At 34.9% G+C, this 15,047-nt stretch overlaps 2 protein-coding genes and 2 pseudogenes across 2 annotated transcripts; 2 read left to right on the forward strand and 2 right to left on the reverse strand.

Moving 5' to 3' along the window:
* Positions 1-1,599: 1,599 nt before the first annotated feature.
* Positions 1,600-1,708, reverse strand: LOC132048444 (U6 spliceosomal RNA; annotated as a pseudogene).
* A 1,020-nt stretch (positions 1,709-2,728) lies between these two features.
* On the forward strand, positions 2,729-11,455 carry LOC132047677 (putative germin-like protein 2-1; annotated as a pseudogene).
* Positions 7,806-8,613, forward strand: LOC132041898 (putative germin-like protein 2-2). Its single transcript, XM_059432580.1, has one exon. It carries the CDS (start codon positions 8,029-8,031, stop codon positions 8,593-8,595), a length of 567 nt encoding a protein of 188 aa, XP_059288563.1. The 5' UTR covers positions 7,806-8,028; the 3' UTR covers positions 8,596-8,613.
* Positions 11,456-11,547: 92 nt separating the features above from the next.
* LOC132041909 (kxDL motif-containing protein LO9-177) lies at positions 11,548-15,047 on the reverse strand. Its single transcript, XM_059432589.1, has 3 exons — positions 14,868-15,047; positions 12,447-12,599; positions 11,548-11,939 (listed from the first exon to the last, which is right to left on the reverse strand). The coding sequence occupies exons 1-3, from the start codon at positions 14,981-14,983 to the stop codon at positions 11,837-11,839; spliced, it is 372 nt and encodes a 123-aa protein (XP_059288572.1). The 5' UTR covers positions 14,984-15,047; the 3' UTR covers positions 11,548-11,836.

The following is a 15,047-nucleotide window of genomic DNA, read 5'->3' on the forward strand; positions in this document are numbered from 1 at the left end:
GTATTGTCGCTCAGTTTCAAAGGGGTAAACGGCAAAAATAGACTTTGTGGCCTTAATGAAAGTTGTAGATATATGTCTTGGGGTTTCAAAGAAATTTAAATTACTCCTATAGCAGTTTTGTACTACAAGATATGCTCAAAATACTAACGTAGTACATGTAGGGTTTGCAAAACGACTCGGGCACACACTCGCCCGTACTTCATCACCCCTTTTCGAGTAAATACAAGAAAAACTGGGTTTTGGAACCTGAACAAAAGTTGTAGGGCCATGAAATAGATTTCTAGAACATCTTGGATCACTTAAAACTAAATTTTATACAAGGAGATATGTTGAAAACATTAACAACTGTCCAGTTCAAAAACGGGTTCTGAACTTACCTTAATCGTGTGGAGTTGTTTGTGGCTTGACCAAAGCAAGTCTTGATGATTGATTTAGTGGATGAATATTATGATAGGAGAGGAGTTTTGGGGTTTTATCTTCTTGGAGAAAACGAAATTGGGGGTGGTGGAGAAGATAAGAGCCCAAAAAAGATATTATATACTCCCTAGGATAAGGGTGAAAGAAAAAAATAAAAAAATAAAAAAATAAAAAAATGTGGCTGCCCACTCTTATATATATCTATTGTATTTCATAATAAATTTATCAAGAAGATAATAAGTGGTAAACATAACAACATCACGAAACTTCCTTGTACATATTAACACAATCTAAAGTAAGCAATTTTCATATATCGTCAAATTCACGTAGGGAGTGCGAAGTAAATATATCCTCACTATAAAGATATGATCAATCGAAAATTCAAGTATTAGTTTTTAAAAAAAAAAAAAAATTGGGGTGTTACAACTTAATAGAATTGGTAGCCTAAAGTCAAATCTTAATAATAGGTCTTAAGCATATTCAATAAAATTAGTTTCTGCATGTATCACACGTACATCTCGTGTGCCGCATGTGCATACATGTCAATTAGTAAAACAAATAATTATATATATATATATATATATATATATATATATATATATATATATATATGTTGTTAAACATGTGGGTGGGTATACATCTATAGTTAAACTCAAAACCATTAGACATTGTTTAAACTTGGACGGTTGTTTTGTGGAATAATTTTTCTAGCTTAATTCAATATTTTTAACGCAAAAAAAAAAAACTATACACCTAACTTTACTTTAGTAACTATTGAAAAATGGGCCCTCAAAATTTAGGGGCCTAAAGCATTTATCTTAGTTGCTTGTGAGCCGGCCTTGTTTATAGGAGGGACAATCTTGTGAAGTTAATTAATATTAGATTGTCTTAAGGCTGAATAGATACATGGCCGCTGTAACCTAGCAAGATATTCTATATAAACACCTTAACTAAGAATATTACCTATTAAACACTAGAAATAATGGTAAAATGTGTCTATTAAACACTTTTTTGATATTGTTAAACATGCAAGTGACATTACTTGCTTCTGATGGGGGCAAATCAAGCCAATAAGAAAATGATGCCAGCAAAAGAAAAAAAAAACACGTAGAAAATAAACCCCTAGCCCAACTTTTTCCATTCTTTCTCCTCCAAACTTCCTCCCGACCACCCTTTTTTTTAATTTATTTGGACCATTTCTCGATTTGTGCGTATCATTCTTGACAGGGGCCATGCTAATCTTCTTTGTATCCTTTCAATTTTAGGGGATGTCCCAAAGATACAAAAGAACGAAGATGACTTCTGACCATCCTCACCCATCAATTATAGCCAATGGAGTATTTTTTCCTGAAATCAGACCAAAAAAAAAAAAATTGACGAGCAACCCCATTTGATTAACCCCTTTTTGTTCATCCTACATCTTTTCCCAAAAAAATGTGAAACACCCAGCAAACTATTGAGCAGTTCTCTACTCCGGCTAATAGAATTATTGCCATCAATATAAATGAAGCTTCAACATACAGGTGTAGAATAAGTAATCTGCCATGTCAGCCTCAAGTATTTCATAGACACTTTACCCTTACTTCAATTGTCTAATAGGGTGATTTGTCCTTAGTTAAGGTGTCTATATGGAATATCTTGACAAGTTGTATAATACCATTCCAGCCCAGGTTGCTTTGCATGTTATCACCATTCCTTTGGGGCACAATGATGATGAGGATTATGCTATATGGTTGAATTCCGGAGATGATCATTTCACCAACAAAAGTGCATGGCAAGTGGTCAGAGCTCAGACATCTCAGAACACAAATTTAGCAAAAGTCTGGCACAACTCCATACCTTTTAAATTTTCTTTCATGTGTTGGAGAATTTACTTTGGCAAACTCCCCTTCCGGGAAGCAATGATCTGGTTGAGTAACAGAGATGACATATACTGTCCTTGTTGTCCAACTCCTCAAAATGAATCAATTCAACATGTCTTTATAGAAGGAGTTGCAGCAAATCAATTATGGAACACTATGGGGGCTCCTTTGGGAATTTCTCATAACCATATCTCTATTAGAGATGTTCTACAGAAATGGTGGAGTATTAAACCGAATAAATAGGGTGCACAAGCTTATGTTACCTTCTATCCCAGTCATTATTTGCTGGGAAGTTTGGAAATCCTGCCATCAATACATGATTAATTTGGAACATCAAAGCTGGCATTAATGACATTGAAATTAATGGCAAGAATTAGTATACGTGACAAAATAAGTTGTGTCCTGTGATTAAGTGCACTACAGTCTACTGGAAATCTCCGGCAAGGGGGATGATCAAATTGAACACTGATGGGAGTTTCATTAGTACAAATGGGAAAGCTGGTATAGGAGGAGTTGTGAGGAATGAACACGGAGATTTCATTATGGGATTTTCTATTCCAATTAACAGCTCTAGTAACAATCAGGCTGAAATGGAGGCTGCAAGCTTTGGAAGTAACTGGTGTATTCAAAATGGTTTCACCAATATCCATATTGAGTTGGATTCCTTATTGATAACTGAGATGTTGATCAAGAATATGAAACTTAAGCATGTGGTGAAAGCTACCTCAGACACATTAAGAGGAGCTAATGCATTTTCACTCACCGTTTCTGTTATATTCCGTATTTCGTGCAATGGGATATTCCGAGTCAATTGCGGAAAGTTAACGATATTTTCCAACTTTGTTTTAAGGTACAAGTCGTTTATGATTTTATTGGATGGAAATATTAAAGAAAGTTTCTGAATTTTGGAAAGTTAAAAGTTCATGAAATTAAAGGCCATGATGGGGAGTTTATTATTTATGGAAGCATAGGATGATAATAATCATCATTTTCACTTAAGGAAATTTCTAGAAAATTAGAGAAAAAGGGAGAAAGAAAAAAAAAAAAAAAAGAAGGGGAAAAAAATGGCCAAGAGTGCACATGATTAGTCATGTGCCTATAGCTATATATATATATGTACAAGTGAGGAAACATAAGACACAAGTCCTCATTTTCCATTCAAGAAGGTTCAAGAAATATGAAGGAAAGAAAATGGAAAGGCCAAAGACCATAGCCGAACAAGGCCCATGGTGGGTTGATCAAAAAATATTTTTAAACCCCTTAAGGTGTAAAACATTTCTTTCAATGTGTTTTTTCATGTCTCAGGATGGTTTGTGCATGTCATGATATAGAGACGAATGAAACTCATGAAGTTAACTCCCGTCGTGCATATGTTGCATGCGAATTAATTCAATTTGGTATTTTGATTGTTGTGTTGTGAATTATGTGATGAAAATGAAAGTTTAATGATTCTAAGAGATGATTGTTTGGATATTTTTTATAAAGTTTATCTTTATGGGAGTAATGATTTTTAATGTAGTTCATGAATTCTGTGTTGTCCTTGAACTTTCTCTGATTTGAATACATTGTGAATTGTCCAAAGTGTTCTTGAATTTTGTTATGTCTTTATTATGAATATGGAGATGTACGAAGTAAATTGAATGTCAATGAATGTCGTCGATCAATGTTAGAATGCGTTTGGAATTGCTTATTGATATTGTTGATGTGGTTGTTGGTATTGTTGTTGATATTTCTCGGGTGTTGGAATTAACCATATCTTGGAATTGAACTTCTACGTGGTTATGACTAATGTTCTTAGAATGGTGAAGTATTAAACCGAAGAAAAGCTAGGTGTAAATAGGCTATGATATGATCCGAGGTAATTCTACTCCTCCGATCCGAGCATGTTCATGATTCTTATTTGCATTCTATTCCCGTATTCATAATGTAGCCAAATTATGATTCTTATGCCCTTGTGATCAAATATGAATGGATGAAAGATTATGTTCGGGGTCCTTCCGTGGAAGGCTATCGCTTCGATATGTCCGTAGGAGGTTCGGTAGCGTATGATGATCTTAATTTCCACGGTCGGATCGGTGAGTACTTGTCCGTGGGCCCGCAAAACGTTCCTTTGTATAGTTCTAGCAACTTGTTAAAAAAACTTAATATGGTTAACATCGACTTCCGAATATGATTACTCACTTATCCGTTAAGTCTCAAACGAGAAATCGTATGTATATGATCCCTTTAATGGCTAAAGTTCTATTTGACAAGTCCCGAAAACATTCGAAAGAAATTGGAGTTGACTATGACTATGGGCTTGGCTTTTAAATAATAGTCTCGAATTATTCTACGGAATCGAGTAAATGTATAAAATGTGACATATGATTTTGATAGATAACTATGATTGGTTGTATGTTCCGAGTAATATCCGAAGAGATTTGAATTGGGTAATGCCATCGGCTTGTAAATGATATCTCTCGTTTGATTATTCTCGTTAATGTGTGAATGTGAATGGGATGATCAAATTGAACACTTTTGTTACTTCCTTCGCCGAGTGGGAGTTTCATTAGTACAAATGGGAAATATTATGGTGTTATGATGTGTCCGGCAGGAGTTGTTATATGAGGAATGAACACGGAGATTTCATTCCGCCGGGTGGGTCGCATAGGGTAGGGCATATCTTATTCCAATTAACGATGATTTGATAATGTGATGATCGAATGATATAATGAATACGTTCGATGAATGGAGGATGCAAGCTTTGGAAGTAATTGGTGTATTCAAACCCATGGTCAAACCCCCCCAACAAGTAGGCACATTCGCATCAAGCTTGAAATATCCATACATGAGTTGGATTAATCCCACATCGATTAATGATATGCTATGTTCTATTTTTACATACATATGAGGCAAAAATGTTTTTCAAAAGAAAACTAAGTACTTTTGAGCATTCTCCGTTTATTATATCCGACACGTATACATGTACTTCGGTATGAAATTATGCACATTTTCTGTACTCCTTATTTCGGTTATAATCCCGTTTTCTGGATTCCATGCTTTACATACTCGCACATATTCCGCATCGACACATTAACGAGGAGGTATTAGCTGTTTCGGCGGGATTGGCGAGCTCCATTTTCTCCGTCGCCGAGTCGATTATTATGTTACCATTTCATGCTCGTGTTAGAGACTCACTTGTCATGGGTTAAGATGTTTGTTAGTATGCGGCTAGTAAGCAATTATCACGCATTGTAGTTTTATATGTTAGAAAGCTTATTTGATTCAAAAAGTTAAAGCTGGCAAAAAAGGCTATGTTTTAGTTATGGCAAGATGGCTGAGTATTACGAGAGTCACGGCCTAATCATCTTTCTTATCGGATCTCAAACTAGATAGAGAAGCAAGTGGTGACGGTGGCCTAATATCTTTCTTATCGCCTCAGAGAAGCAAAGGGCTTGCTTCAACTTGATAAGTGGCAACTTCCTACGTTTAGGAGGAGGTTTGAAAAATGTAATTTTTTTGTTAGTTAATTTCACTTATTTGTCTCTGGGAGGAACATTGTATAGGCTAATTCCTTCCAATGGATTGCATAGTCAATCTATCTTTTGTAGACTAGAGGCAAGGTTTTCCATGTCCCCCTCTAGTCATTGTAAGATCATCTTATCAATATAACATGGTAGGGGTCAAGCCAAACCCCCCCACACCTTAGGCTCACAACCTAATGGTGATGGCTTGTTATAAATAAAATAAAAAAGGGGGCCTATTGAACCTTGTCTTAATCTTGTCATTCCTAGGAACACACAGTTTGCAACATGCAAGCTATGCTTGTAAGTATGCATGAAATTTGACATTATCCTATTTTATGGCACTTAGTAAAATTGAAATTCGAATTATTAAGAAAATCTTGCTCACCATCTTTTGATTAAGCTAGAATAGAAGCAGTTTAATTGTATAACATATCAACTAACTCAAATCCTGAATATTTAAATTCAATTAAGGCTAGTTATAGTAAAAGGACAAAAGAATCCACCTATAAAATAAAACAAATCTTTTCATAAGTAGATTGGTTAATTTAGTTTAATATACTTTACTCTGAGTGAACCAAGGATAAAGTATTAAATCGGTCCAGAGTTTTAGAGTTTAACAAATTAGTGCTAACTTAGTGAACTTATACCTCATAATTGTTGCAATGATTAGAGTGCGTTATTAAATCTATTGCAAATGCAATCTATACTGTACTTATTGAAATGATGTAGAGTATTTAGTACATTTCTAATTTTATTGAAATTATAAATGTTTTAGTACATTTCTAATTTTATTGAAATTATAAATGTCACAATTTGGTACTAGACTTTTAATTGCAAGTATATTTTGAAATCATTTCATTAGAATATATAGTTGGATTATATTCTAGTTCTAGGATCCTGTACGCGTTTAAACCTTCCCGAATCTTATATGATGACTGATGACTATAATACCAATAATAACACTCAGATAAAATCTAATATCACCTTATGTTTCTCTTGTTAGACTAGTCCATCTTGTCCAGAGTTTTAGAGTTTTTAAAAAATTGTTTTAAAATTCTTTTCCCATCTCCACATTTCTCCTCCCTCTACCCCTTAGGCCAGCTATCACAAATAAAAACTACTCACTAATAAACAAAAGTAGAAAGGAAGAATAAATAAACAAATTAAATGTTCGGCAGAGGTTAGAATCCATCGGAAATCTGACAAAAGAATCAACATGTATATCATTACCAATTCTTACATTTGTCTGTGAGCACTGAGAATCCTTAGGACTCATTCTATTATAGCATATTTACGTTAGACTCATTCAATTCTGTTGGAGTAGTATATTTAGGATACATAAGAAGACATTAAGGTTTGTTGACTTAATTCCCTTTCGGCATCGCTTATCACTATATATCCCAGTCCTTGGTGAAGCCATTTTTGTGCAACTCTATCGAAAAAGCTTTCTCTATAAGCAATCCATTATTTCTAATTAAAACTCAAAAGAAAAAAAGTATTAATGGCTTTAAGGTTCTTTGTGTTAGGGGTCTTGTTTGGAATTTGTTTTGTCGTGTCTTTAGCAGCTGACCCAAGTCCACTTCAAGATTTTTGTGTAACAGACTCCACAAGCTCAGGTATACGAGGCTGAAAAATAACTACTTATGAACTTTCCTCAAATACTACAACTTTCTACTCTTATTGACATTTTTAATTGTTCTTTTTTTCTAAAAGAGCGTTTCTAACTTACTCATGACGGAAAATGAAGAATTGAGCATGCATAAAGAGCTACATATCTTTATACAAAAACCAGACCAGTATCTTTATAGTCTGGATTATTACATGTTATATACTTTTAGATAACATTAACTTTCAAGATTCTTGAACTGGGAAGATGTAATTAAGTTCAGATACTTTCGAAAACCAAATCGATAAATGCCACAATCTAAACCTAGAGTTTGCAATATATACTTTATGAGAACGAGCAGAATACCTGAAAAGAGAGGATAGGCATAGCAGTTTCGCCTTTAACTACTATTAATAGATTCTATATCAATAATTCCTTGCACTTGAAATAAATAATACAGTAATGAAAATAGTTAATCTAATGGAAGCTATTTTTAGGTGCCCTCTCGTCTCTCAACCTTTAATTCCCATGAATGTTATAATACAACCCCCTTGAGATGTATCGTCCAAATCATCGTTCCGGTCCTAGATATTTGTAATGCCCTTTTAGTTCGAATGAACCGAATTGAGTACTAATCATGTGTTTTTTTTTTTTTCTAAAATACTGGGCAGTGCACGTGAATGGGAAGGTTTGCAAGGACCCAAAGCTTGTGGAAGCAGATGATTTCTTCTTCAGTGGCTTGCACTTACCCGGCAACACATCAAACGCAATCAGATTCCAAATAACTTCGGCGATCATTCACGGATTCAACACTCTTGGCATTGCCATTGGCCGTGCAGATTTTGCACCAAACGGATTCAGTCCTCCTCACACTCATCCTCGTGGCTCAGAGATCGTGCTTGTCCTCGAGGGTAGTATTGAAATCGGGTTTGTAACTTCACACCCGGAGAACCGTCTCTTCACGAAAATACTTAAAGTGGGTGATTTTTTTGTTGTTCCACAAGGTCTTGTACATTTCCAGAGGAATGTGGGGGAGGCTAATGCAGCTACCATTACGGCTTTTAGTAGCCAATTCCCTGGGCTTATTCGCGTTTCAGATGCTAGTTTCGGATCGGACCCAAAGATTCCTAGTGATCTTCTCGCCAAGGCTTTTCGAATTGATGAAAAGACAGGAAGCCAGATACAAAAGCGTTTTTCTGGTTGAGTATGAAGGAGGATTGCCAAAAATATGAAGAAATTTAAGGTTTTAAGAGTTGTTGCGGCATTTTCTGATTTAATTGTTACTTCTATTATGTAACATTATTTTCTTATTAATTCGTTCAAAAAAAATGATATCTTTAAACAATAAGGTAATATTTTTTGTCAAGCTTTTGAAGTTGTGATTTGCTCGATAATTTTTTACAAAAATGATGGAGTACTAACATATGAAATGTTTCTATATCAAATAACATAACTATAATTCCTAACGAAACTAGCGTGCATGATCCTCAACGCCCCCCCCCCCCCCCCCCCCCACCCCCACACACACCAAACACACACGAAAAAAAAATCCCCTGGCCATTGATAATAAGTAAAATAAAACAAAAAGTAAGAAGAAGAGGAGAAAAGAAACAAAGGATGTCTGTCAATGTGTCAAGACTTTATTAAATCACTTAACTACAGTAACTTAAATTGATTTGATGTAAATACTCCAGAGAATAAACATACCACACAGTCACCTTGTTGTGATTGCAGCGCCAGTTCACTCCATGCACAAAGCACATTTCCAAAAGTTAAACCCCAACCTCTCTCGCTGATGATTCAATCTCAACACCACCAACAAAAATACATACATAGAATTCCTAATAACTCCAGTTATACATTTTGCACATCATATGCATTAAAAGCATGTGTAAAAGGGAAATGACAAAGTTAAATGCATATATAAATTGATGAAATTTCAAATTTACTAAATACTATCTATATTAGTTTATGACATTATTTCCTTATTACTAGCATGTTTAAGAAAAATATATTCTTATATCTTTCTATAATTAAACTTTGAACTGTTCACTTTTCCTTTAGTGAAATTTTTTTATTATCACGCGAAAGTTATGATATGTTTAAGTCTTTAAGATAATAATTTCACAAGTTTCAAAAGTTTTATAGTCGACATATCTAACACTAAAGTTTAAAAAATCTTCCCAACTTAACATATGTAGAGTCAAACTATATTGCATAAATTGAAATGGAAAGAGTAATTAAATTCAACTTTCTTTACAAATTCTTCTTAAAAAAAAAGATCGATTCCTTTAAAATTGTTTTCCAACCCCAAAACATTTTTCCATATTTTTCCTCTACTCATATCTCCACCCCTTGACATCCAATAATTACGTTCAGGTGTTACTTCATCTTGTATTCAGGTGTTCAATTGAAACACGCTGTAGTTTGCAAGTGTCTATATAAAATTTATCAATGGATTCAGCCAAAAAAAGAACTTCAATTCCCATCTCTAAGTTCTGCCGTCCCCTAAGCCACCCCAAATAAAACAATGAAAAATAAAGAAACGAGGAAGAATTAACAAAGGTTCGGCGAAGAGGGTACAATACATATGCCATCTGATAAAGAATCAACATATATATATCATTACTAATTCTCACAGTTGACTGTGAAATGAGAATCATTAGACTTATTCTGTTGGAATAGTATATTCAGGATCCATAAGAAGACACAGAGTTATGTTAACTCCTCTTTGCCGCATCACTATAAACCCCAGTCTTTATTGACATCTTTTTTCTTCAACTCGAATAGCTTGCTTTGTTAGCTATCAATTATTTCTAAAGCCCAAAAAATAGAAAAACTAAGTTGAAATGGCTTCAAGGTTTTTTGTGTTAGCCCTCTTGTTTGGAATTTGTACAGCATCTGATCCAAGTCCACTTCAAGATTTTTGTGTAGCTGACTCCACAAGCTCAGTATAATATGTAGTAACTTAATTTCTAATCCTGTGGCCATTGCTTCATTTCTTGATGTATGTCACAATCTAATCTGAAAAATTCAAGTTTTACCCTCATTTTCTGGTTCCCTTTGTTTCGATTTAATTTAATTTTTAAACTTCTCATTTTACCATAATATAATCAGACAAATTCCAAAAGTCAAGAATCTCGTGTCTAGTCACATTCACATAAATGAAACGGAAGCAGTAACATATAGTCTTGTTATCCATGACTATGTGCCTACTCTGTGTAAAACATGGCAGTACACGTGAATGGAAAAGTTTGCAAGGACCCAAAGCTCGTGGAAGCAGAAGACTTCTTTTTCAGTGGGTTGCACATAGCAGGCAACACATCAAACCTATCAGGTAACATTGGGACTAAAGCAATCATACCAGGGCTCAATGGCATGTCAATGGCTCGTGGGGATTTTGCACCCTCTGGGTTTAGCTCTCCTCATGTTCATCCTCGCGCATCGGAGATGGTGCTGGTCCTCGAGGGTCGTCTGGAAGTGGGATTTGTTACTTCCAACCCTGAGAACCGTCTTATAACAAAGTTCCTTCAAGTGGGTGATGTCTTTGTCTTCCCACAAGGTCTTAGTACATTTCCAGCGTAATGCAAGAGGAGATGCTAATGCTGTTGCGCTTTCGGCTTTTAGCAGCCAAAACTCTGAACTCAGTCGTGTTTCAATTGCATGTTTTGGATCGAGTCCAGACATTCCTGTTGATCTCCTTGCCAAGGCTTTTCAAATTGATGAGAAGACGGCAAGTCAGATGAGTTTTTCTGGTGGAATATGAAGGAGGATCGGAAAAAATGGGAAAATATGTACTACAGTAACTATTTTTACGATTCAAGCTGTGTTATGCAATTTCTAGTTCAGTTATTTGAGTTGTTTGGATAGTGTGTACTTGGAATCATATAAGTATTGTTACTTTAAATATAATGTTTGTTACCATATTTACTAAAACTTCGACTAATCAGATTGAAAGCTATGAACTTTAATCTGTTAATCTTGTCCTATGCTCTTTTGAACTAATACAATTCTAAGCTCTATCAACACTGGATTTAGCATAGCCAACTAGTTTTCCCTCAATGTTTCCCTTCAACCCCATTGACAAAAGAGCACAGCAGATGAACAATGCCATGCGCATCAGAAAAATCCTCATTTAATAATAGCAATGCATACATTTTCATTCCAAGAACGAAATATCTGCTCTTTCATATCATCAGCAACGTTTTAATAGGAGGCTCAGAATCGTTACAATAAACAGACAAGTGCCTTGTCTCCAGGCGCAAAGCACAAATCAAATATCACAACTTATCACAACACGTTTTGAAATATACAGCTGCAGAACTATCAGATAAAAACAGTTAAGCTCTATCATAAAGTATCCACCCCAAACCAACTTTTCCATATCCACAATGGAAGAAATAGAAGAACTAACATTTCCCCAACATTTACAGTACCAAGCTTACTTATTGTGGCATTTCAAGATCAGGCCTTTGATCAAGTGCCTGAATTGTTGTATTATCTGGAAGAGCATCTGGGTACGTTGATATGATTTTTGCCTTCATGCTCCTGAAAAGGGAAAATAAACATTTAAAAGTAATAGGAAAAGATTGAGTACACTACAAAGAAGCTCCCCAATTTTGGGAGTAGAGCCAGTAGTCTAAGAATGTACGGTTATCTCTATGTAACATTACAATATCATCCAAAATGCTCACGGAAGGACTATGAGGTTGGATGAAACTGCAGAAATGGTAGCACAAAGTATCACATGAAACAGTTGAAGAAAGGAAGATGATGGCTTTGATAACAAAATGCATCTTTTAAAAGAAAATCAGAAGGAAGCAACATATACTTTTGGTGTTCCACAGAATTCACGGATGAAAAGGTTGAGTAGACTCTAGTGAAAAGTTCAAATAATGAACTGAATAGTTTATCTCTAGCAAATTAGTACAGAAGGTTGGTGCAATCATACAGAATAGTCAAGCAAATCCACAGCTACTTTCGGCAATTATTGATAACTGATATTGAAATTCAGAAAGAAGAGGATAACATGAGGGAAGAAAAGGAAGATCATACCTCAACTTCTGAAATATGTAATCAAGGTCTGACTTCATAGATTTTAAGAGACGTGTATTTCTAGAGAAATCTGCCGAGACCTCAGCAAAACAATGTTCTGAATATTCATTGAAGTGGGAAAGAACTGCATTGCTGTCCTGCAACCGCCCCAATCTGCATTTTGAGAATACAAGACATAAGGTAATCATGGAAAAGACACCAAGAATGACAATAAGACAATGAAGAAAACGAACCGATGAATCACATGGTAAAAAACCTCTTCCAGAATTATGACAAATAACTATCACAAAGGTGGCAGAAAGTTAAGTTTATTGGAGGTGGCAGCTTCAAAGAGTTCAGGAAGGGGCTAATATTCATGACCACGTTCTAATCATAACCAGTAGAGAAGTACTATAAAAACATAATTTCTTTAGTGCTCAGATGCAAAATCATGATTTCAAACAAGCTTTGAGCAAGTTCGATACAAGCTTATGCTAATAAGCATTCTCTCAACTTCATCTTCTTATTTTTGCGTCTTTTCTTAACTGACAATAGACTGGAATAAAGCTTCTTGAGGAAAATTTCTCCAATCAATTGAGAATACTACAAGAGATCACAAACGAGGTGATCTTTTGGTTCCCATATATTGTCTCATGCTTAATCACCATGTTGCTAAATGCCAATACTGCTGTGTGGAACTTTCTATGAGCTTTTGATAATTCATATTGTTCTAATGGATAGAGACCAGGGCATTTTACATATTCAAAGAGGGGATGGTACACGTTTGATACTCTAATATACAAAACCCAAAGCAGTCTCACATCGAATACTGAATGTTTTGAGACTCGGTAATTATTACCCAACATAACTCAAAAGACACTTTCATAATCTAAACGCTTGATCCACGAAAAGCTTTGACCAATAAAAGTACTGACCAGTTGATCTTTAACTTGGATCAGATACAATAGACAGTCTGAACTCTGAAGTGCATTTGAACATTGGCATCACTAGTTCACTATATAGCTCTCCGATCCTAATTTTGACAGCTTGCCTAATCATAAAAGGGGAGAGACTTGCGCATGCCTGGGTGTCTAATTGCTTTCATAAGAAACAACTGCTTTACATCTAGACACAACAAATACGAAAGACAGTCTTTTTTGCAACAAAGGAAACTTTAGCTTTTGGAAATGCTACTGCACCCACCGGCATTTACCCATAGAGTGCCAAAGTAATTTGGAAATCCTAACATGAATTACGTTATGAAACTGAAATTTAGAGCTCATTTATGCATTCAAATAGTGGTTCCCAAGAGTTAAAGAGAAAACACAGGCCCGTCAGTCAATCACATAACCAGCAACATATCCTCTCATTTCCCGCTTAATCTTAACACTTCTCATCTTAACTATCCAAACTGGTCTTATTCAGAAAAAATAAGGAGCCATTTGGACATGGTTTGAAATCATGTTTGGACATGTAATTTGGATATCTTAAGTTGTATTTTCTCTCATAGACATAAAAACCCCAGAAGTTGTTAAAACTATCAAATCATTCCCAATTCTTATACAATCTTACCAAATGAGCAAGTCATAGTTCATAACAAAATTAATAAGCCACTAGAAGACCTTTCTAAAAATTACAACATCAATTGATCAAATTTTAGTTCAACAAAAATGAAAATTTAACATGAATAGTAATGTAACTACTCTTTAATATAATCCTCCCACATGGTAGACATAAATAAAGGTTGGTAGAAGTTAATGAGGTGGTAAATGGTTGGTGGGAGTAATTGTTAAAAATATTTACCAACTTATGGGTCCTATTTTATAAAATATAAACTTATGGGTCAAGTTTTATATTTAAAATTTTTAAAACCATGGTTTGAAACCCCAAATCATGCCTTTTTGGATGATTTGGGGTTTCAAACCATAGTTTGAAACCATGAGATGAAATGTATGTCGAAACGCTAGTTTCATCTCATTGTTTCAAACCGCATGTCCAAACGCCTACTAAGGGAACCCCACAATTCAAAATCAAGGAAAAATAAAACTAAATTTGGTGGTCCTTCCTAAGCTGTACAATTTTGATGGAACAACAACCAGAACTCTTCTATGTGACAGGAGGCTGGTTTATCAATAAAACACTTTCTAAACCACCCAGCTAATTTAGTACCGTAATAACCCAATTATAAGGCAAGGCAAAAACCAAACTTGGGTCCATTCAAAACTGAATAACCTGATGGGAAAAATCTCTAAGCAGTAGAGCAAGAACTGAACAGAATAAAAAGTGAATAACAACTTCAAATACATCAAAATCACCACAAAAAATAAAGTAAAGAAACCCAATTGAATCTTTAGCTCATTCAAACTAAGAAAAGTTTCTATCATCAGTTATGTTCTAGATGAATTATTTCAAAAAAGAATAACGAATTGCAAAGAAAAGTACATGAGGTTTTGTAATTGCTTCAAAGATTCCAAGTCCTGAGAATTGATTAGGGTTTTAAATTGTTTGGAAATCTCTTCTGATGCAGATTTGATGGATTCTTTCTCTGTTTCCTCCATTTTCTCTCTAGGCCTATCTACTTTGGCCGATTACTATTTTGTATAAACATGCTTCTTTCTTCCA

Source organism: Lycium ferocissimum, chromosome 2 (genome assembly GCF_029784015.1).
Source record: "Lycium ferocissimum isolate CSIRO_LF1 chromosome 2, AGI_CSIRO_Lferr_CH_V1, whole genome shotgun sequence".
Taxonomy (NCBI): Eukaryota; Viridiplantae; Streptophyta; class Magnoliopsida; order Solanales; family Solanaceae; genus Lycium; species Lycium ferocissimum.

Excerpts from the sequence above, each read along its gene's own strand:
- LOC132041898 (XM_059432580.1), top strand. The coding sequence starts at position 8,029 with ATGTGTTTTTTTTTTTTTCTAAAATACTGGGCAGTGCACGTGAATGGG.
- LOC132041909 (XM_059432589.1), bottom strand. The coding sequence starts at position 14,983 with ATGGAGGAAACAGAGAAAGAATCCATCAAATCTGCATCAGAAGAGATT. Across the intron at positions 12,600-14,867 it reads AAGCAATTACAAAACCTCAT|ATTGGGGCGGTTGCAGGACA; the intron begins GTACTTTTCTTT and ends CTCAAAATGCAG. Across the intron at positions 11,940-12,446 it reads TACATATTTCAGAAGTTGAG|GAGCATGAAGGCAAAAATCA; the intron begins GTATGATCTTCC and ends TTCCCTTTTCAG.